The sequence below is a fragment of the Lolium rigidum genome, chromosome 6 (assembly GCF_022539505.1).
Source record: "Lolium rigidum isolate FL_2022 chromosome 6, APGP_CSIRO_Lrig_0.1, whole genome shotgun sequence".
Classification (NCBI taxonomy): domain Eukaryota; kingdom Viridiplantae; phylum Streptophyta; class Magnoliopsida; order Poales; family Poaceae; genus Lolium; species Lolium rigidum.
Window position 1 is genome coordinate 68,351,199 of NC_061513.1, and position 23,656 is coordinate 68,374,854.

The 23,656-nt window shown below is 42.2% G+C and overlaps 1 protein-coding gene across 1 annotated transcript; it reads left to right on the plus strand.

Moving 5' to 3' along the window:
* Window positions 1-772: 772 nt before the first annotated feature.
* On the plus strand, window positions 773-10,917 carry LOC124666316 (DNA polymerase alpha catalytic subunit-like). The gene is made up of 31 exons (XM_047203659.1): window positions 773-1,933; window positions 2,366-2,533; window positions 2,617-2,700; window positions 2,803-2,877; window positions 2,954-3,018; window positions 3,118-3,208; window positions 3,310-3,495; window positions 3,793-3,956; window positions 4,053-4,167; window positions 4,340-4,519; window positions 4,593-4,706; window positions 4,815-4,934; window positions 5,034-5,351; window positions 5,459-5,551; window positions 6,829-6,947; window positions 7,047-7,119; window positions 7,331-7,387; window positions 7,534-7,626; window positions 7,961-8,080; window positions 8,150-8,247; window positions 8,324-8,369; window positions 8,524-8,637; window positions 8,752-8,832; window positions 9,127-9,240; window positions 9,321-9,410; window positions 9,502-9,581; window positions 9,661-9,868; window positions 9,938-9,991; window positions 10,068-10,187; window positions 10,267-10,341; window positions 10,421-10,917. The coding sequence occupies exons 1-31, from the start codon at window positions 773-775 to the stop codon at window positions 10,565-10,567; spliced, it is 4,623 nt and encodes a 1,540-aa protein (XP_047059615.1). The 3' UTR covers window positions 10,568-10,917.
* The last annotated feature ends 12,739 nt before the right edge of the window (window positions 10,918-23,656 follow it).

Here is a 23,656-nt window from a genome sequence, read left to right on the forward strand (position 1 = left end):
TGATAATCAGTATCACATATATTTATATTAACAAATAATACATGTTAATGAGACATAGGCTGAATTCAACCATTACAAAATAAAGTCCGACACAATCTTGTACATGAAAATACCAACGAAGTTTATCTCATAAGGTATACTCCCTCCGTCCCAAAATGTAAGGCGCCTAACCTTCACCAAAAGTCAACATCTTCTAAGTTGGATCAAGTTTATACGAAAAAATATGAATATCTACGAATGTTTATATTTGTGCGTATAAATTTTCTCAAACTTAAAATATGTTGAATTTTAACTAAATCAGACGCCTTACATTTCGGGAGTATTTGGTATTGATTTTTTTTTGACAGAGAGTATTTGGTATTGATAGTTTAGAAAAAAAAAAACGAGTGCTGTACAAGAACAGGCTAAGACCGAGCTGAAGGGTCAGGCAAACAGGCCTGATCTGGGATTTCTGGCCTAAGTACAGCCCAGCTTTGCACAGCCGAACAGGCAAATACACTATGACAAAACCCAGACAGGCCTAGTTACGTGTGGATCCGTATGCAGGCGATCTGAAAAACCCTAGACCAACCCACCCACTGGCTATCGCTCCGCTGAAACTCTGCGCGCCAAATGGCCGAACACCTTCCCGCCAAAGCCAGGCCCCCATTTTCACAATAGATCTCCGCCGCGCGCTTGCTTGTGTTGTGCCTGAGTTAGAGAAACACAGAGAGAGATTTAGCGAGAGAGGAGAGAGAAGGAGAGAGCGAGCGAGGGACGAAGAGTGGTCGCCATGGAGGACCCGTCCGCCGACCCCGCCGCATCCGCATCCGGCCGCCGCCTGCGCACCCGGGGCGCCGAGGCCGCGGCGCCGGCGCGCTCCGCCGCGCTCGAGCGCATCCGCGCCAGGCGCGAGGGCGGCGCCCGCGCCGCCGCCGTCCAGGTGCGGATGGAGGACCCGATCTACGACACCGTGGCCGAGGAGGACTACGCGGCGCTCGTCGCGCGCCGCCGCAGGGACGCGGGCGCCTTCATCATCGACGACGACGGGCTCGGCTACGTCGACGACGGCCGTGAGGAGGACTGGACCCACCGCGCCCTCCCCTCCTCCTCCGACGAGGGGTCCGGCGGCGAGGACGGCGCCGCCCCCCGCAAGCGCAAGCAGCCGCGCCCGCCCCAGGCGAGGCGGCCCCCGCAGCAGTCCGCCGCGGCCGCGTCCCTCTCCGCCGCCGCCGCCATGATGGGCAAGCAGCGCCTCTCCTCCATGTTCACCTCCTCCGTCTTCAAGAAGCCCGGCACCGACCGCGCGCCCGCCGCGGACAGCATCGTGGATGACGTCATCGCCGAGTTCGCCCCCGACGAGAACGACCGCGAGGAGCGCCGTCGTCGCGTTGGTAGGATTTCTGCCCCTACGCCGCTGCCTCCACCAGTCGCCCACATTAATAAGCCCGTAAAAGCAGCCCTATACCCTGAAATGGAGGTTAGATCGGATAACAACGGGTTCGAGCCTGATGTCGTTTCCGACCATGGAAACGACATGGATGTGGAACCAATTCCAGAGGTGGAACTCAAGCAAGATGTGGAAATGCAGCCCAAATCAGAAGCAACCCAAGGTTCTAGTACTGAATTGGCAGATGTCAGTAAGAACTTGGAGGAGCTGAAGCAGGAGGCTAATGGGGAAGTGAAGGTAGAGAAGGCGCACCGCCTGAATGCGAAGATTAAGGCGGAGGGGAGCATGAACAGGGATGTATCGAGTGCGACAGCAGGCTGGATGAAGATATGTGGGGAGGGGGAGAATGCAGGAGGTGCGGGAGAGGCGGCTGCTGATGGTAACGTAGATGTGGATGAAAGCTCAGAGTTTGAACTCAAGGATGGAGCACTGCCCTTCTATATACTGGATGCATATGAGGAGCCCTTTGGCATCAATTCAGGCACAGTGTATTTGTTTGGGAAGGTAAATATTACTACTAAGTTTGCATTGAAATATTCTGCTAATCTGCCCCTAGAAGAGTCATATTTAGTTGTGACATCTGTTCCAAGTGTTCTTTTGTTTGCAGAATATCATACTGAATAGCCAATGATTCATCAGAGCACCAGAACAATTGATTTTTCTTTAGCTTAAATAGGATAACCAATTTACCATAGATTACGTGGTGCTTAAATTTATCCGAATGCATGATTGCTTCCCATAGAAACACTGTAATCATTGCCTCCATAAGCTCTCGGTATTTTCAAATTAGCTCTTTGTATGGCTATGTTATGTCAAAAATAGATATGAGCTTTGCTGATAGTTGGTGTGTTCTATTGAAATTATGAGCTATCAAATTTTTGCAGTTCTCGGTTAGTTGTACACTCCTCTTTTTGACCGTCTGCTTTTCTTTTCTAGGTGCAAATAGGCAAGGGGTTCCATAGTTGCTGTGTGGTTGTAAAAAATATGCAAAGGTGCATATATGCAATCCCAAGCAGTTCAGTTTTTCCAAGGGACGCCATATCAAGGACAGAGAAGAACTCTACAAATTCGGATGCTTTGCCATTACTTCGAGCAACCCTACATGTAAGAGATTCTTTATTTCATACTAAACTTATGCTCATTGCAGCACATTTATCTTATACGCATACTGCATATCCTCTTGCCAGGAGTTGGCATCTGGACTAAAGAGCGAAGTAGCTGAGAAGTTGTCTGACCTCAACATTTCAAATTTTGTAATGACTCCAGTCAAGGTATGTAGGTGGAATCTCCTTTTTGGAAGCACCCTGTAACATCCTTTCCTGTATTTTTGTTTGTATGAGCTAACTGATCATATTTGGCATGCCATGCCTTAGAGGAACTATGCATTTGAGAGGACGGATATACCAACCGGTGAGCAGTATGTCCTGAAAATCAATTACCCATACAAGGTATGTTCGTTGAACAGTACATCTTTTGTCTCATAGACTCATACTTCTTATTTACTTATACCATGTATTTTCTTAGGATACGGCGGTACCATCAGACCTTAGAGGTGAACATTTCCATGCGTTACTTGGGACAAACAATAGGTATGATCCATAAAAATGTGGACCATGCTCAACAATTTTCATGTGCACTCTTCATGCCACATCCCTTCATCACACACGTTAACCATCATACCTTTTCAGTGCTCTTGAGCTGTTTCTCGTCAAAAGGAAGATCAAGGGTCCTACATGGCTATCGATTTCCAAATTTGTGACATGTCCATCTACACAGCGGGTATATCCTTGATTTCATACTGTCCTCTTATCCCAGGCTGTGCCCCTATCTGAATATTTGTTGCATGCTATTGGTGGTTATGGTTTTTGAATTTTTCACAGGTCAGCTGGTGTAAATTTGAAGTTACAGTTGATTGTCCAAAAGACATTTCTGTTTTGATGACAAGTGCCGCACTGGAAGTTCCTCCAGCTGTAGTTGCGGCTGTTAATCTTAAAACAATCATAAATGAGAAACACAATGTGCATGAGATTGTATCAGCATCCGTCATATGCTGTCACCGGGTGAAAGTAAGTACGCTAATCTGGAGTTGAAGTATTCTATTCTAGTATTTGTCACCGGGTGAAAGTAAATGGTTATCCTTGTCTCTCGAACAAAATTTTCTAGATAAACTGACACATATATGTCAATGAGGTGTCAAGCAAATGGAACCTCCCATCTCTCTAAATTTCTGAAACAGTTCGTTTTAGACTAACTGACACACTTTGGGCTTATTCAAATAATCGTCAACTCTACACATGTGTTTTTAATAAGATAAGGACACTTCATACCAAATAAGTGTTCCTTTATTTTTGGGGTCATTTCAGATTGATAGTCCAATGCGCCCTGAAGATTGGCAGAAACGGGGAATGATCAGCCATTTTACTGTTATGCGCAAGCTTGAAGGTAGCATATTCCCTATAGGCCTCAACAAGGAAGCTTCTGATAGGAACCAAAAAGCTGGTAGCAACGTGCTGGCACTAGAAAGCAGGTGAGCTCATTGTTTTGGCTTATGCAGTTTACATGTTCCTTTGTACAAAGTGAGTGCTTCAGCTTGCTTTTATTAATATTTTTGTTTGATTTTCAGTGAACGTGCTTTGTTAAACCGCTTGATGATTGAGCTTAGTAAACTTGATTGCGACGTACTTGTCGGGCACAACATCTCGGGATTCGACTTGGATGTCCTTTTGCACCGTGCTCAGGTACTCTAAAATTATTTCCTGGTTCATCTTGGTTCCTATATGTAATCCATAGTGGTAGCCATATGTTCTCTTTGACATAGACTGAAAGGCTTCTGTTAATAATTTACTTTAAACATGTCTAATCATGTTTTAGTTCAATTCAATCAATAAGAAACATGTCTTCTTTTGCTAGACCTGCAAAGTACCGAGCAGCATGTGGTCCAAAATTGGTCGTCTTAGAAGGTCAATAATGCCAAGGCTTACCAAAGGAAACACCCTATATGGTTCTGGGGCAAGTCCAGGAATTATGTCCTGCATTGCTGGTCGTCTCCTCTGTGACACCTACTTATGCTCTCGTGATCTTCTGAAGGAGGTAACAAGCATTTTAATTGCTTGGTGCACTTATAAGATCAAATTCGACAATTCTAACCAATTGTTTTATGCAGGTTAGTTATTCCTTGACACAACTTGCAGAGACACAACTGAAAAAGGACAGAAGGGAGGTTTCTCCGCATGATATACCCCCAATGTTCCAATCATCTGGAACACTTCTAAAGCTGGTGTGGCTTCTTTGAAATAATAAATCATGTTTACCTGTTTCAAGAGAATGCCATGACTTTGGAATTATGAACTGAACTAACGTTTACCAATTTATTATGCTCATGTAGGTTGAATATGGCGAGACTGATGCATGGCTTTCTTTGGAGCTCATGTTCCACTTAAGCGTTCTCCCGCTGACACGTCAATTGACAAATATTAGTGGTAATTTGTGGGGGAAAACTCTCCAGGTACACCATCATTATTATGCCTAGTCTACATCTGCAATAATGCAGTCTATGTTATAAAGAATGCCTGTATTGACATTATCTCAAACAAAATGGATGCAGGGTGCTAGAGCTCAGAGGGTAGAATATCTACTGTTGCATTCATTCCATGCAAAAAAATTCATTGTACCAGATAAGTTTGCACGCAACAAGGAGGTGAACTCTGCAAAAAGAAAAATGAATGCTGATACTGAAGGTGCAAATGCTGCTGATGGTGTTACTGATCCATCCGTTGATGACGAGGTGCATCATGGTGATCAAGGTAAAGCAAGAAAAGGTCCTTCATATGCCGGTGGCTTGGTTTTGGAGCCTAAAAAAGGTCTATATGACAAGTATATTCTACTCCTGGACTTCAACAGTCTTTATCCTTCCATAATTCAGGTAATAGTCCTTTTTCGCAGATTCTGTAATTTTGGCTTATTTGCCATGAGTCAACTGCTAAATGATGTGTTATATTCACTGCTGGCTTTATTCTCTTTCTCCCAAAGGAATTCAATATCTGCTTCACTACTGTTGAACGGTCTTCTGATGGCAATCTTCCTAACTTGCCAACTTCAAAGGCTACTGGTGTTTTGCCTGAGGTACTTGGCTTACAGATGTGCTTTATTTTTATCTGGAGTTTTGGGGTACTGGGTAACATACTAACATGCCATAGGTGGGACGCTTCCTGATGAGTTGAAGGACTATCCTTAACTCCTTAACTGGATCAAATACTTATAACTAAGCTGGACTACAGTTTTAACTTTTTTTTTTGTTTCCAACTGATTTTGAATGCTATGAGAATTCAGAAACCTTAGTTTTGGAATAGACTACCGAGTCATAATTTATTTTGTTCATTTTGTTGTACAGTATAGTAATGCACCTGATCAACACCCAATATTCTAATATGTATTAAAGCACCGATACGGCATTACGGTGAGACGGATAGGGCGAGACGGATGCAGGGATACGGAATCCAGCAATTTCTAGAAATAGAAATACGGTGATACGACGAGTATACATATAAAAATTAAAAAAATGCCATGTGATTTAGACAAAGAATAATTGAATGCTGTGAAAAATCTGTCCTATTTGTTGCCTCCATGTCTGCTTTAAGTCCTCGATGGCTGAATGATCATCTCAACAATTTCCTCAATCATTATACTGCCCCATTTGTGCTTGCAAAATACATCAATGGCATCAACGCCTAGCACCAGTAGCAAGCAACACCACACAAGACAGCCTGGCAGAAAGCAAGCACGCATACCCAGCAGCAAGCAAGACCTGCAGCAATGGCCATGGTGCGCTCAATCGCTCCTGATCCGTTGTGATGGTCATTCGACCGAATAGATAAAGAGCGCACTGGTTATTAGGGTTAGTAGTGAGCTTTGGCTGGGCTTCCCGTGTCTCCCGAGTATGGGCATATTTCTCTTTATTTAAATAGGAAAAGACGATACTCATGGTATATTCGTATCGCCCGAGTATCGGCATTTTTTTTCTTTCTTTTTAAATCGGAAAATACGATACTCCTGAGATACGCGTATCACCCGAGTATCGGAGTATCGTCGGAGTATTTTACGCGGACACGACGGAGTTTAAAGTATCGGTGCTTCGTAGTATTAGTACTCCAGCAATTTAGTCATTTCATTTGCTAGTTTTTTCCCTCAACACAATCATTTCTGTATGGATACCAAAGAAGTATACACTTAGAATCTAGAGTGACCAGACCGAACACAGCAAGTCTCACATGGACTATGACGTTAGCATGTGATTTGTTATGATTCGTTTATTTTCATCATACTTCTGTTTTCAATGTAATGTGGCTTTTTTGTCAGGGCATAATTTTTTTCTAATGCGTGTATTTGAAATCATGACTCAGTTGCTGAAGAGCCTGGTCGAGAGGAGAAGAATGGTTAAAAAGTGGCTCAAGACTGCTTCTGGTCTTAAAATGCAGCAACTTGATATTCAACAGCAAGCTTTAAAGCTTACTGCAAATAGGTAAACAATATTCTGTGGCAAACATGAGTAATTTCTCTTGCATTCTCCCAATATGGTCTATGGGTTGTAACTTACCCTTTTTTAACACTTATTCTCCAGCATGTACGGTTGCTTGGGCTTCTCCAATTCTAGGTTTTTTGCAAAGCCACTTGCTGAGCTTATTACACTACAAGTGAGAACATGTTTTTCTCTCCTGCAGAAGTATACAAACTTTTCAACTACTCCCTCCGTTCCAAAAACTTCTTAACTTTTTCTAGATACGGATGTATCTATAGCTAAAACATGTCTATCTACCTCCATATCTAGACAAAGTTGAGAAGTTTTTTTTTGGAACGGAGGGAGTATATTGTTGTGATTAATAAAAGCTATGATGCCCCTTGCAGGGAAGAGAGATCTTGCAAAACACTGTTGATCTGGTTCAGAATAATTTGAACTTAGAGGTATGTATAGTAACTAATGTTTATTATATCTCTGGCAAACAACGTTTCTAAGATACCCAAAGAACCTTGTTTTTAACAAGCTTCAATTTCTTTATGAATAGATTGATCTTATTAGTTGTTCTTTTTTTTAAAACTTTATTGGACAGGTTATTTATGGTGACACAGACTCCATAATGATATATACTGGACTGGATGACATCTCCAGGGCAAAAGCAATTGCAGGAAAGGTCATTCAGGAGGTAGGACTCTAATCTTCAAGCTGCAGGTTTTGATGTTAGTTTATCACTTTTGAAATATCTTTCTGTTCAATGAAAACCTCTTGGATTTGTACGGTGGATGCACAGTGCCAAGGCACAACCAGGATTGAGAGTGTTAGCACCTGCCTGTTGTATTTAGGCTTCTCTAAATTACAACCTCTGCTTGGAAATAAGTGACTCAACTTTGTATCTACACACTGAAATGCATCTAGATACATCCGTATCTGTACAAAGCTGAGTCACCTATTTCCGAACGGAGGGAGTATGATCTATGTGCAGCACAAAAACATCATCTTGCCACAAATGCTTTATGCAGGTGAACAAGAAGTACCGTTGTCTGGAGATTGATCTTGATGGTGTATACAAACGAATGTTGCTTCTCAAAAAGAAGAAATATGCTGCCATTAAAGTGACACTAGATGGTACTTTGCGAGAGGTGTGTGCTTATTCCAATTTTATATTTATTAGTAAATCTAGGAGAGCTATTCTAACATGCTCGATGCAGAACATTGAGCGCAAGGGACTTGATATGGTCAGACGTGATTGGAGTTTGCTGTCAAAAGAAATTGGAGACTTTTGCCTAAATCAAATTTTGTCTGGAGGGTGAGCTTTTTAGTTGCTGCTGTGATTTTTTTTGAGTTTTTCTTCTGTCTCATCCATGTTATTCCTTTCTCTGCAGGACATGCGATGATGTTATTGAGGCGATACATAATTCTCTTGTCCAGGTCAGTAGCCTACATTTGTTTCATCCTTTAAGTTTTCCTTATTCCATCTGTTTTTGAGAGCATAGCTCTGCAAAAATAATTGACTGAAAAGGAATTATTGACATATTTCGAAGTCTAATAATATATGATCGACTGAATATGTGTGTTGCTGCAGGTACAAGAGCAGATGAGAAATGGTCAAATAGAGCTTGAAAAATATATCATCACAAAGAGCCTAACGAAAGCGCCAGAAGATTATCCAGATGCTAAAAACCAGCCTCATGTCCAAGTAAGATTTACCTGTTTTTTTAATTTTTTTTTTCCTTTGGTCTTGGTTTGTGAAATAAATGGATAACTGATGAGCTGAGTGCTGTCTTACCTATGGTTGTGTTCTGTTTTTCAGGTTGCTTCAAGACTGAAGCAAAATGGTTTCTCTGGGTGCTCTGCAGGTGATACAGTTCCTTACATTATTTGCTCGCAACAGGTATTGCAATCTGTTCCTTTTTCTGTTTTGCGATGCATCCCTAATTTAGTATTTTTTTTGTTTGGTTCCCTAACCATACTGTCTCTGCTTTGACACCCAATGATAATTCATAAAGGGGCATAATTTTCCATTCGTCTGAAATTGTTGTAAATCTAAAAATAAGAAATCCTGGCACTAATAATTCTTTGGAAATATCTGTTTTCTAGTTATGTTTCAGCATATTTTATCAGGCTTTATGATTTAGTTGACTATTTTAAGAAGGTAACTTTAACTTTATTTAACTCTTCCAAACAGGACTCAGATAATACACATTCTGGGGGAATAGCTCAAAGGGCAAGACATCCCGATGAGCTAAAAAGAGACCCTAACAAGTGGATGATTGACATTGACTACTATTTGTCACAGCAGGTCCTCCTTCACATATAGAAACCTACAGTTCTCTTATCCCGCACTGGTAACTGTATTGCTAATTCTAATTGCTTTTGCAGATTCATCCTGTTGTTTCTCGTCTGTGTGCTTCAATCGAGGGTACTAGCCCAGCACGACTGGCTGAATGTCTTGGACTTGATTCATCCAAGGTGTGCACCCACTCTTGGTTCATGGTTACTGCTAACTAAATTAGCTTATTGCTATGACTATTTTTTGATCCTTCTAATTCCTTGGAATCAGTTCCAATCAAGATCTATTGGGTCTAGTGACCAAGACACTTCTACCACGCTCTTATCTGTAATTGACAATGAAGATGAGAGGTAAGCATATAAAATATAATTTCGCTTTGATGCCTGCAGTTCATAACTTAAACTAAAGTAACATAAGTAATATTTGCAGATATCGTGGCTGTGAGCAACTGCGCTTATCATGTCCAAGCTGTTCCAGTGCCTTCGAGTGCCCCCCTGTATCTAGTCTGATTGCTAGTCCATCTGACCCAAATGAAGGAAAAGACGCTAGTGTGAATTTCTGGCGTCGGATGCGGTGCCCAAAATGTCCAGATGACACTGATGAGTGCAGAGTTTCTCCTGCTATGCTCGCCAACCAGGTAAATATCAACTATAATATGATGTAGCATTCAGAATGCTGAACTGAAATTGATTTTTGTCCATGCCAGATAAAAAGACAGGCTGATAATTTCATCAATCAGTACTATAAGGGTTTACTGATAGTAAGTATAGTTTCCACTTCATTGATACTTCATGTTTCTTTACCCCTTGGCTAATTGTAATTGACCTTTTTTTCAGTGTGATGATGAGGGTTGCAAATATTCAACTCATACCGTGAACCTTAGAGTGATTGGAGATTCTGAGAGAGGAACCATCTGCCCAAACTATCCACAATGCAACGGCCGTCTAGTAAGACAGGTTTGTTGATATGGGCTTATGTTTACAATGTGCTTATTTGTACTTTGATGGTGAATAATACTGATTCTGTGTGCTGCAGTATACAGAGGCAGATCTATACAGGCAATTGTCCTACTTCTGCTATGTACTTGATGCAACCCGGTGTCTTCAGAAGGTTACACACAATCTAATTGCTGCTATTTCTTTTCCCTGGTCTTGTGAATGCTGTAGTTAATATAAATATTTGGATGCAGTTGGACCAGAAGACTCGGCTTCCTTTTGAGAAAGAGTTTGCAATATTAAACCAAACCATAAACTTGGCATTTGTGGAGATTCAGAAAATCCGGGACAGATGTGCATTTGGATGGGTGCAGTTGACAGATCTAGCAGTGTCAATCTGATGAGCTACCGTTTGCTCTGATCTCAAGCATTTGTTGAACCGAGCTAGAAGCTCCTCATGGGCCCGTGAGATAGTGTTGCTGAAACTAATCTCCTGTTGAGGTAAAAAAAGAACATTAAACAAAGCGAAGACCTGGGCCACTAGCCCGTTTGAAGGGTTTTCCGGCCTGTGAAGGATGGAGTTCCCCAGAGTATGTTGCATTTGAATTCAAATGTTCTAACAAGTGAAGACCATCCTCATTACCTTCGCTAGATTTTCGCAGTGTATATTGTATTGCAGTTGTAAATATGTTGCATCCATAAATCTCATGATTAATGTGGTAACATACTTTGCATACTAAATGTATCATTCATCCAGTTCATTTTTTTGTTTGCCATCTAAATTTATAATCAATCCATTTGTCTCTTTACTGATTGAGATGTAGGTTTATGTTTCAGAAACTAGGGATCTTGTTTCACTTGAAATAGATTATTACTAAATGCTCTAAATCCTTGGCAAAGAGTGTGTTTGAGGTTGCTGGAATTTCAGAATTTTTTTCTGTCATCGCAGCATGATATCTAATACTCCCTCCATCCAAAAATAAATGTTTTATCTAAATTAGGATGTATCTAGACACTAAATAGCATCTAGATATATTTAGATTTGGATAAATCTCAAATGTCTATTTATAGACAGAGGTAGTACTAGCTAAGAGCATCTCTAGTGTGTTCCAAAATGATGCCTGGCAAAAGCTGATATATATACTAAGTTTGAGTGTCTTGGTTGATATGACAAAACAACAAAACATAAATATAGTTGTGAATTGATGAACGTGCTGTGAAGATCATTCATCTCAAACTACCCTTGAACTGCCACCCCTGTAAACTTCATCGTGACTTGTATGGGCTCTTCTGATGTGATGGTTTGCGCCTGTCCAGGCCCTCGACAAGTCCAGCATAGTCTCAGTGGCAAATTGTTTTTCGAGTATCAGTAGGAGCATCAATCTTTGTCTTTCCCGCACGTCTGTGTTTCTGCTTTGGGTTCCTCGGACACATAGAGATTGCTGATTTTCATGACAACGTCTTCTACATCATTAGGTTCCTCTGCAATGCTGATTTTGTAGTCCTCCATGTGTAGAGTAGAAAGCAGGAATATATGAAATGGAGCATTATTTGTGTAGCACTAACAGTTATAAGATTCTTGTAGGATTCTTTTCGAAGCTGGTTGCAATCTGAACTCAGGAGCCTTGAACATACTTTGAAGCTAAAAATATCTATGTGTGCCTAAATTTGATAGCAAGGGAGATGTTACCATAGCATCGAAGGCACGGAAAATTCATGAATGCAAATAAACTTAGTGTTTCGCCGACATGTGTGAAATCCCCAATCATTTGATTCCCGTCCCATGGAAAGTCACATACAATCATGTTCTGAATACAATCAGGTGCATCACCTAGCCACACCTTACACAAATTGTAAAAATGCGATTTGGGGGGTAAGAAGCCCTCCAAACAATTCAATAGATGATATATTGGTGTGTACAATGAGAGAGCGGACGCTAGCACTCGAACTCGAGATCTCACGGGTAGCACAGGTATCAGCACCCGGCAACCATCCGGGCTATGCCTCGGTTCACACACCTTACACAAATTGTTATCGCAGCCATCTTTTGCCATTCTATGAGCAGCTTCGTTCGCTGATTGGCACACAGATCGCACCAAGGTTTCTTCAAAGCTTCCGAGGAGGGATTTTATTTCACGAACTAATGGACCATAGATTGAATGATCCTGCCCCTCGCCCTTCAACTTCGCGGCAACCTCAACCCTGTCCGTCTTCTGAATAACCCGTTGTATGTTGGCGCTGTTTCTTGTAGGTATTTAAGTATTTTCCAAATTTAGTGACACAGTGAATGTGTATTTGCTTGCCTGCAACTCTTCATTGACCTGGATATTGGTGGCGATCACTTGAAGATCCCCACGGCGACATGATTACGCGGATATTAAAATTGATGATGAAATGGGTCGTATATGCGCAATTAGATGGAAGGAGCAGTCTTAGATTCCAGGCCTGGATATTACAAAATTCGAATCAATTAAAGGGAGTACATGGTCTAGCAGTAGAGGAGAGGTGCACTCGAGTCGCGGCCAAAGCTGGCGTTTTGTCATTTCATAAACCACTGGTGTAGGATGCTACCGGCAATTCCCCTGCCACTGCTTCTAGATTCTCCTGTTCGCATTTCAGTCAACTGCACATCATGAATTATGATCCTCGCATCCTTCCGAGAACATCGAATTCGTCTCCCGGTCGCGAAGCCATGTAGTTCTCTCTACCTCTAATGACCACATACAGAGATCATCACACTGTACTTTTGTTGTCTCATGCTGCCGACTTCACCCTTCATGTCGCGATCGGCGCTGTGGTTGACTGCTGGTTGATTGTGGCGCTGTTCTACCGAGGACCTGGTTTCAGTTTTCCAGGTGACATGTCAACGTTCATGGTTCACTTGGCTCTCTGCATTCGGAGTTCTGCGTTGGATTTTATGTTCCAGTGAATGCCAAACTCTCGAAGACCTCAACATTGTCCGCACTCTGATCTGATATGAGTGGATTTTCATGGCCCGGAGAAAATGCAGTGGTGTATGATCTCAGCAATTTTCATGGTTATCAGCATTTCTTTCTCGAGTGTTCTGTAAGGTTTTTCTTTTTTCAGGCAAACGCTAGTCTTCAAGAAACGACCCTCCATTTGCAGTGCAGTTTTCTCCTCAGGACCGTCGTGTTTTTCAGAAATTGAGAGCACAAGGCGACGTGCACAGCCCACACACACCATATTCAGCTTTGGACGGCCGGCAACGATAACGAACGACCAGTATCTATATACATTCAGTTATATAGGAGTATAAAAAAAAAGGCTGACCTACAACTCTAGAAGGTGCAAAATATATGTGCACTGAAAATCAGTATCAGATATGAGGTGTGTTTTAGTGGCCTCCTCACCTCCCGCCACAAGTTGAGAGGATAAGTTAGTCCACGAAATGGTATCAGGAAATCCTAGCCATCCATGCAAGGCCAGAGTTTGCATAGGGAGACACTGAGGCAAAACCGATCCAATATATGGGGACACTCGTGTTGGCTCTCTGACTTTAGTGATATTTTTTGCGAAACACATTACATTTATAGACACTCATATATACGCACATACACTCACCCACCTCTATGAGCACTTCCGAGAGACTGAGTTAAAGAAACTTTATCCAACGGGTCTTAAGATTGACGTAGTCATCATAAATGTCTCGTTGTCGACGAGAACATCGTTCCACTGAAAAATATAAGTGTCAAATCTGGGATTTAAACTCTGATGGGCTGGGAATGACACTGCCCTCATAACCATCCAACCACAGATTGATCCTCGACTTTGGTGATCTTCACGGCCCCACCGAACAACAACACAAGCATTTCAAAACAAAACCATTTTGCTGCACCACCAGACTCTAGCTGTAGGTTTTCCAGCGCCCGAGGTATACATACATGTGTGGTCACGGCACATTTATACCTCCAAGAAACAGCACCAAGATTTTCCTGTGCCATGGCCATGGGCCCATGGCCACGTCAGATTGATTCGGAGTGGCCGCTTTGACTGATCCATGACCGGAGTCAGCCGAGTGTGAACTGGTTGACTCGTATAGTCGTATCGTATCCTCTCCATCACCACGTACATCCCCCTCACGCCGTCACTGTACACAACTTGCGTTCCGTGCGGTGATCCACTTCTTGCTTTCACCCTCTTGTGCAGTTCTGCTGTAACGAGTGTAGTATTGTTCACGCGCTTGAGTCAGCCCTCGCCCGTTGACAACACCGCCCCGATGGACCATGGATTGGTCAGGGCAGAAGATGCCAATTTGGGCGGCGATGAAGATAAACTCGCGAGCATGGACTGGTCTTCCTTTTACAGGTCGGTTTCCATGCATGCATGGTCTGGTCTTCCTACCCAGTCCGTTTTCAGGCGGATCTTCGTTCGATCGGACGTCTCCAACTTGCGCCGTGTAGCTTTCAGTAGGGATTACTAGGGTCTAGCTTTAGCTGATGGCTGCAGCTTCGTCAAGCGTGCCGACGCCGAGTAATTCACAAATATGCAAAATGTGCTATGGTATGAATCTATATACCTAATAATAAAGGGGCTAACGTTTCCGTGGTTTGGTCCGTCAAAAATGCGCTTTCGTCCGTCCGTCCGTGCTGCTTTGCGCTTTCGTCCGTACCAAAAAGTAGCCTAGGCCTCGAGCTGGAAGGTATGAATCTATATGGCAGCAGCACGCCTCCGACTAATCCGTGCAGGACTCTGCCTCGTGTCGATACGGACGTGTAATCTAATCTAATCCAATCAAGCCGCGTCCACGTAAAGGAACCCCTGTGCCCTTATATATGCACACGCCTTCCTATACCGATCGGTAATCGTCACAAAGCAGGTCATAGGATGCGGAGTTGCGGGAGCTGTTCCTAGCGCGAGGGGAGGCCATGGCGTTGCAGCGCACGGCCGCGCAACGCCTAACAGAGTAACAGAGCGACCCGACGCGCTGCAGCGCAAGATCGACGAGGTGTGATTCACAACGACCGCCAGACTGCAAGGGCGATTGGGGCGGCCTAGGCAGCAGCCTCCAGCGCGGAAGAGGCGCAAAAGGTCCGTGTCCTGCCGGAATTCAAGGTTCCGCCGCTCGGCACGTCCTCTTTTTTGGCGTGCGCGATAAATTTTCTTGGCGCTTGGGCTACTTCAACTCGCAGCTCTAGAGGCTGGTGCATGCATAGCTTGACGCATAGCTTTCACGGCAGATTTCTTCTTTGTGCAAATCGGCAGTTGAATATGTGATCTCTGCGTCGCGCCGTGGGAATAAGCATAGACGCATAGCTTTCACGGGAGTTTTTGGAGGCGATCGAGAAGTCAAGCTATGACCGACCAGCTGTTTTGTTCTTCCAGCAAGTTAAATAAGGCTTTTTGTTGGTCCGTTTTTTACTACCCATAATTTTCGTTGAAATTACGGCTCCTGCCACCGCGAAGTGAATAAGGTAACGGTTCTATCCCCAGGATGCTCGTTCCCCACGAGTTTCTGATCCACCTCCAACTCACCTGTGTGGCCAGGTCGCTCTTCTTGCCTTCCATGGGTAGAGAATCTCTAATAATCCCGACCGACCCGTCGTGCTCTTCTTGGCTTATATCGGCATTTAAATATAGGATCAACGATTGCCCTGACAACAAATCAAATTGATCTGATCGAAATCCATCTATCAAGAGCCAACTAGCGATTAGACGAGAGATCAAGCTCCCCCCCCCCTTCGATCCCGTCACAACTGACGCCGATGCGGACTTCGTGGGGCCCTTCACCGGGGTGGCCGACGGCGAGGAGCTCCGCCCAGGGCAGATCGCGCTCCTCTCTTTGTTCCGCCCCGACCCCGACATCATCTACGTGAGATCGAACACCTCCCGCCTACCAAATACAGTCGCCGCGCCGTTGGCATCCATCGCGAGCGCGAGCGAGGCCAACCAGAGGTCAGCCGTCTCCCTGCCTGCCGATGCTGCACCTCCTCGGACCTGGGGACTTCTATTGGCACGAAATACCCGGCTCCTTCCGCAGCCGCATACCAGAAGCAACTTCTCCGCCCGCAGTACCTTCGAGTATAACAAAGATAGACCAAGAGCTTGGCTGGAGACTGGGAGGACCAAGAGCTTGCCTGGAGACCAATTCCTTCAAATTGATTAAGGAAACAGGTCAGAGAAAAGAAGGGGATCGTGGTGGTGGAAAGAATTGGAGAGGGGGGCACCGTCATGGTAATCGTACTAGCGGCGGAGTTACTTGCCGGAACAGAATAAGGCGATGGCCTTAGTTGAACTGGGCTACCTGAGAGGTAGACAAGTGTGCTGCGAGGATGCTCGATTTGAGTCACTCCTGCTTCCTATGTGAAGGCCCAATCCAATTGATTCACTTGTAAAAGTCAAGCGGCCAAAGATAAATGCTGCTTGCTCTGCTTATTCGATTTGAAGAAAGAAGAAATAATATGAACAGTAATAGACCAAACACGCTGTGTCAATTGTTTTTTGGAAAGACTGAGATGGAGATCAATACAAATCTATTTTTTTTGCAGAGGTTGCAGATATAGGAACTACTAGATTGCATGGGCAGAACCGCATCAGAGAAGATCAAGTAAGCGAATATAATATGATTGGTATCTATGGTTGTTGTATGTTGGAATCTCGGCATATCAATGTTAGCGCTCCAGCACTGTCAGTTTTTGACCATGATCTGATCCGTCGTCCATTGCGAAACCAAGCCAAGGCCATCCTACACGGCTGCTCCCTCGGTTCTAAAGATGCATATTACTAACTTTTGCGCAATGTGAACTATATTACATCGGTTAGGGAGCTGGCTACCAAATACTATTGTCATCAGAATTCAGAGAAGCTCCACTCCACCAATTTTCGGAGACCATATGACTGTATGAGGACCTGCAAATATTAATTTTTTTTTTAGTAAGGGATATAAGTTCTTCAAAAATAGTCTGACGCTAATTCATAATTATACTCATATTACTTTCCCCAATTCAGCAACAACTAAATGTTTATGCATTGGTATCAACTTATCAAAAATCAAGCACCAAATTACTTATGAATATATAATTATGTGTTTCATTTGCACGATCGGAATCTACAAGTGTCAAAAGTGCGGGCAAACCATGATTACAAGGGGATGTGTTATTTATAAGTACCACACGTATCAGAAATTTAATTCTACTTCCGAGTGCATATGCTCTTTCCATCTAAAAACATTTTTCTATTTTTTCAAAAAATTAACAAAAAAATCGCGAAAAAAGATATTTTTTCTGGTAAGTGTAAAAAAGATAAAATATGTCTCACAAAAATCCTTATTTTCAACACCAAATTATCATTTTTACACAACACAAACATAAGTTGATTTTTCATGGAGAGACTTTATCCACATTTCAAAATGTATCAAACATGTATTTCAAAATAAAGAAAACAAAAGTACCCAAGAGGCAAAACATCACCCCCCCCTACTGCTCTTTAGTCATTACAAAAGAGAAATTTAGAGTTGACTTTCGAAAAAAGTGATAGTGGGTTGATGACGAGTGAGTGAAACTGCGGATCGGCAGGATGCTACCACAAAAAACTTCTCAGTATTTTTGTAGGTTAAGTAAAGACTTCAGATCAGTGCTCCTGATTTCAATCATCCGTGCAACGCACGGGCAAATTTACTAGTATTTACAAAAGGAACATGGAACATATAAAAAAACTGTATGCGTAATAATGGGTGTGCTATTTGTTCGCTATTTAAACAGAACATTATTATGTCATTTGTTTGCAGCTGTTTTGGCTACTAGTAACCGTTTTTTTTAACAGGTGATTTTTCGTCCATTTTTTGGAAACTTCAAGATCCATATTATCGACATGAGATAGGAATTTTATCTCACTTTACTCCTACCTATATTCCATAGAATAAGGCTTACATGGACTTGAAAAGAAAACCCATGTAAAGCTTAATCAAAGTTTTACAAAAAGTCATTAACTTTTTAAAATGGAGGTTGTACTCTCGGTCTCTGCACCAAAATGATGCACGCGGTCTTTTTTATTAGGTTATTCACAAAAGGCTTACACAAGATAACACATCGATCAACCCAAAGCCACCTTTTGATGACAAGGGTTGCTACACATACAATCTTCTGAAGGGGATGCCCATGATCAGGGTTGTATGTCCTGACTACGCACCTACGCACATAATCTAAAATCAACTCATTAGTCCAGCAGACCTGAGTGCGCACCACATGTGCACGCTAAAGAAGTCGCCACCGCCGGCTTCCACAAAACCATCTTCATGAGATGCATGGATCTAAACATTGACCTTGCTAGGCCTTCTGTCAGCGCCATACAATGCAACCACCGTGCTCACGATCCATCAATGTGACTCCCGCCACCGACCTGCCATCGTCAATGCGGTAGATGCAAAACGCTCCACCATTGCCTCTTCCATCCAAAAACAATACCCTCATGAGGGAAAGTAACACCAAAAGCACAACCATCGTTCGATCCAGGAGACCTAGATCTAGGGTTTCCCTGGAACAGCACAAGTCAGTAGAGGAGGACTGCAACGATGATGCCTTCAACAATGTAACAAGGCATATACCCCGTCATCGACCTCCATGAACATATCCGGAGCTTGGTTTTTACCGTTAGCCACACTTCCCCACCTTGCAACTCGGGCTAGATGTGAGATCTTGAAATCCGCCACAACTAGCCGCAAAACAGCCGATTACTTCTGGTGGAAGAAGAGTCCTCAATCGCCATGCACAGGGCCGCTGCCCCAGGCGTCCTCGTGTTGCGGGTGTATCCCAAGAGCTCCTTCATGTGCCGATCGGAGCAACAACAATAGCCGCTACACAAAGTCACTGCAGCCTTCTAGACACATCTAGGCCCAGATCCGGCATGACAACCTTACGCTGTCGCCGTCACACCACAACACCATCACTGGAGAAGGACCAACAACTTCCACCACATCCGACTCACTCGACGACCGAGGAGATCTATTTCCGTTGCTATGCTGCGCATGCTTTATCTGGCGACGTCCCTGACGGCGGCAGGAAGGCTGTTGGAAATAATCCCATCAGGAGCGTGGCGAAGGGGTAGGAGAGGCCGACGCTAGGCTCTACGGTGCGGCCTGGTGCTGCCGCACGGGAGTGGAGGAGGGGGCGGTGGCACAAAATAGTTACATGCAAAATACAAAATAGATATCATTAGATATATTATAAAATATATTTTCATATGATATATATGGAATATCATATTTGTTGTAGAATTTTCCACTAGTTTAGTCAAACTTTTCTTGGCTTGATATTTTTTTTAAAGACTTATTCATTTCAAAGGGAGTATATTTTGGAACACATGGTGTATTTAATCCATGGTGGGTTGGAGGTACGACCATCTTCACCAGCCACCGATCTCAAAAAAAAAAAAAAAAGAACTTCACCAGCCAGCGAACCTAGTATTATCTACACCATCATCTATTGGTGCTCCAACCTATTTGAATTAATGCTAGTAACCGTTTTGTAGTGTTGTCCATATTGTGGATCACATACATCGAATGCTGGTCCACAGATTATTCCGACTGCCGTACGTTGATCAAACTAGCTAGACATGCACTGACCACGAAATTGCATGCACGAATGCATATAGACAACGGTGCTAGCTAGGGCGGCGCTGCAGGTCCGCTTGATTGACCTTCGTTTGAAGACCTATCTTAGAGTTCAACATCATGTTGCTAGCTAGTGGGTTATCTAAAGTCACATGGTCATGTGTAGTGGCTGCGTATATATCTATTATCTCGGTTCCAAAATGTATGTCTTTTTAGAACCTTTCTAAAAAAATCTTGCATTTTGGAAAGAAGGTAGTATCATTTTGTCAATTGTTCAATCACTTCTTTTTTAAACTTTTATGTCCCTATCTCCACCGCGTAATACAAATACAATCAGTCAACCCAGTTTAGCAATCATATACTGAGTCTAAATTGATCTGCTAGTATTGTACGTGGAACACTCAACCCACTTGGTTTTGAGTTCCTAAGGACAATTTGTCAGATAAACGGAATTTTGAACTAAAAAGTCACAATTCTATGTTTGTTTTGAGTTAACCTCGTGGGCAAGTCTACCGTTCCGCTTTCGTACTTTGGACATGGCCTTCCATGACCGCACCTTGCTTTGCTAAGCATTGAAGGCAGGCATTATGTTGTACTAGTTGAATGCCCGTGCTTCGCCACGGCTTAAAAATTTATTTAATTGGTAAAATTCATATCTATGGTACTAAAAGACATAATTCTAAAACACAATATTTATACTACGTTGAAAATCAATTATTATTGTGCTTAATGCATTGCTTTATGTGGCGGCTCATCGAAAATGAAAACGCAGGCATGTTATAGCCCGACGATGAAAATGAAGATGCCCAATAGTTTATATGACCTGCTGTAACACGACAGTTCATATAAAAGAGGAAAACGGCAGTTCATTTAACTACTAAAAATAGCCCAACAGTTTATATAAGATATGAAAACATAGGCTTCTTATAGCCCGACAAGAGCGTCAATATGGAGGAGGGCTCCATGGAGCCTGTTTTTCAAAAAAAATATTGAAATCAATATTTTAAAGTTGTAAAAAATTCTGAAAATAAATCTTAGATATACATAATGATGATTTCTACATGTGTGCAAATACCAATGCGGATTATTAAGTATTCAGGGCGGCGTAAAAAATGATAAATTTCCTATGTAATGAACAGTGTAAAATTCAAAAACTCCTAGATCTGCATGTATTTTGTCATTTTTGTGTAGAATGAAATACAAACTATTTCGCCTTACGATTTGGCAAAACTATAGAATACATCATTATAAACATCCAGAATTTCTCTTTGGATTTTTTTTGAAACTTAAAAAGTCAATTTCAATAAAAATAAAAAGGGTTCCATGGATCCCGTCCTCTCTATGCATTTTTCACATAGTTCGTATGTTGCTACGATGAAAATGAAATCGCGGGTCTAGTTAAATGCCCATGTCACTACGGTCCATCAAGTGACATTTTTTCCACACATCTAAATATTATATAAATGATTGATAGCCACATAGTATTGTAGAAACATTGAGATTCAACTGTCCAACAAGTGTACTTTGATAAAAGATATAAGTGGACGCCATAGGCAAAAGTATTGATCTCTTATTAACTAAGATCTACTCGCTGCATGCGCGCATTTGATATTTTAATAATATTAGTTGAATGCTCGCGCATTGCTATAAAGAAAATAGATCCCTTCATCCAGGCTCACGGCTGCATAAAAACCATCTAAACTTGAGTAGATAATATATATGTCAATTAATTGACACAAAGTACTACAGAAATTGGAATACTGCCAAAATATATTCAGGTACAGTGAACTTGACAATATCATTTAATGGACCCGATATATAGGTGGACTTGAACTGATCACATGATACCCAATTTACATCGCTTCAGTGTAGTTAAACTATGAAAACTCGGGTAGTGAGATTTAACACATTTAACTGATATACAATGAACTACAAATTCTAACAACCCATCTGGTTTGAGAATAGATTTAAACCTACGTGAAGGCCTGTACCATTCATTTAAAATCAACTTAAAACTGAAACACTGAGTAGTTGCTCATACACTAAGATTTGATAAACTACAACATATGATGAAATAATACATCTTTGTGAACATGTCCAAGAAGAGAAATTTTATGTCACTTCAGAGCCATCCCTTAATCAAAAAATCGAACAAAAAGGGTGCTCAATTCTGAAAGAGATTTACATCGCAGATTTTCCTTGGAACTTCCCAAGACGCTTTAGGAGCAACGCCTAGTACATCACCTTGCTCCACAATAGTCCAACGCTCACCCAACTTTCAAAAAGAATGAATCAATGGCCGGGTAATAGGTTTAACTATGAACATATCTTAATATACAGCTTGAAGCAGATTGCGCATAGTGATTCGGCGGCCAGCTTGTGGATGAATGCAGCAAACTTTTCGAGGTCCAAGATGTCGAACGCCTGCACGTTTTGAGAAATAAATCAAAGTTGTAAGTTTCTTCTACTGCCAACGATATGCAAAATAGTGCAAAATTCCTGAGACATAGGTGACGACTTCAAAGTTACAAACAATACTAACTACTAACGTAAATGACACAACATTGACAATATTACATAAGAAGGTGGAATTTCTTGGCATAAAAATAGTATTTAGAGGTATCTGTTTCTTTTAACAAGAGTACCTGGTTTGATGAGTTCAGAGTTGTTAACACTACTCCCGGTAACACATAGAACAACACACCAAAGAAACACAATGCACATGAACAGTTAATTCATCTGAATTACTTACTCAAACAAAACATATGTATGACAATACAATGAGCAAAAAACTGAAACCACCCCTTCATATTCCACTTACGGAAACAAAAGGGTGAGAGTGCGCCGAGCTACCGTTTCGCCTGCGGGAAACCCCTCGCGTGCAGGGGAACTTTCTCGCGCCCTCCCACTCGCTCGTAGAGTTTGCCATGGACGCGGCTCGTTGAGCCTGCTATGGGCAGAGCCAGCTAGGAAGACATCGAAGCACCATTCACACCCCTGGCCATAAAAGCAACTTCTTTGTGGGTAATATATGTACTCCTAATATACTAATATACTGGCTAATACTTCAACCTCATCGTACTTTCGTTAACTATCCAGACCGAACATATCACCAACATCTGGCAATGCACATGCATGCTTACCTTTCAAAATCACATAAAGGTCATAGCTTTTGATTGGTGAAATTTATCATTTCAGTACCACCAATTTCAGGTGAATACCTCTGTATGTTGCATGCAACAACATCATTAGTTTCCAGGCTGATCTTGTAAATGAATAGAAAATCTGTCATTGTTTTTTTAAAGGAGGTGGGAACCCCGTTCTCTGTGTCGAAGGGATGAATACAATCTTCTGTTCCTGAATTCTTGCAAAGAGGTGAAAACTTCCTCTAAGAGTATGTAAAAGCCTACATGTGTTATCAGAACTTCATAGGTGTAAATAAACAATCACACACTTCGTTCTTGAATTCTTGCAACAAGGGGCTTCCCGTGGGACAGGTTCTAGTCGATACTTACCAGCTAAAAATCATCTCATCTGCTAGCCCAGTCCCTAAACAGAGGGAATCAGTTACTCTGGTTGCCATTTTCTCTAGGTAATATGATCATTGGCAAGCCATTCTATAGAATCTCAGCAGTCAGCATCTGTTGTGTATAAGTTAAAAAAGACCAAAAATATGGCCGAGAGATCTTGGTATAGTAGCCATAGTCATAAAAAATATGAGTGAAAGAGAGAAAAATTAGCATAGTGTAACATGAAATTTACCTGCTTGTGGTCATTGACGAAATAACAATGTACAACAGGAACAAGCATTTCGGAGCATATCCATGTAGACAGAGAGCTGGAGAAACGAATGTGAAATTGTTAAACAACAAGAAAATTTTAATTTAGTGCACTTACACCTGTACCTCTGTTCGCTCGTCACCCG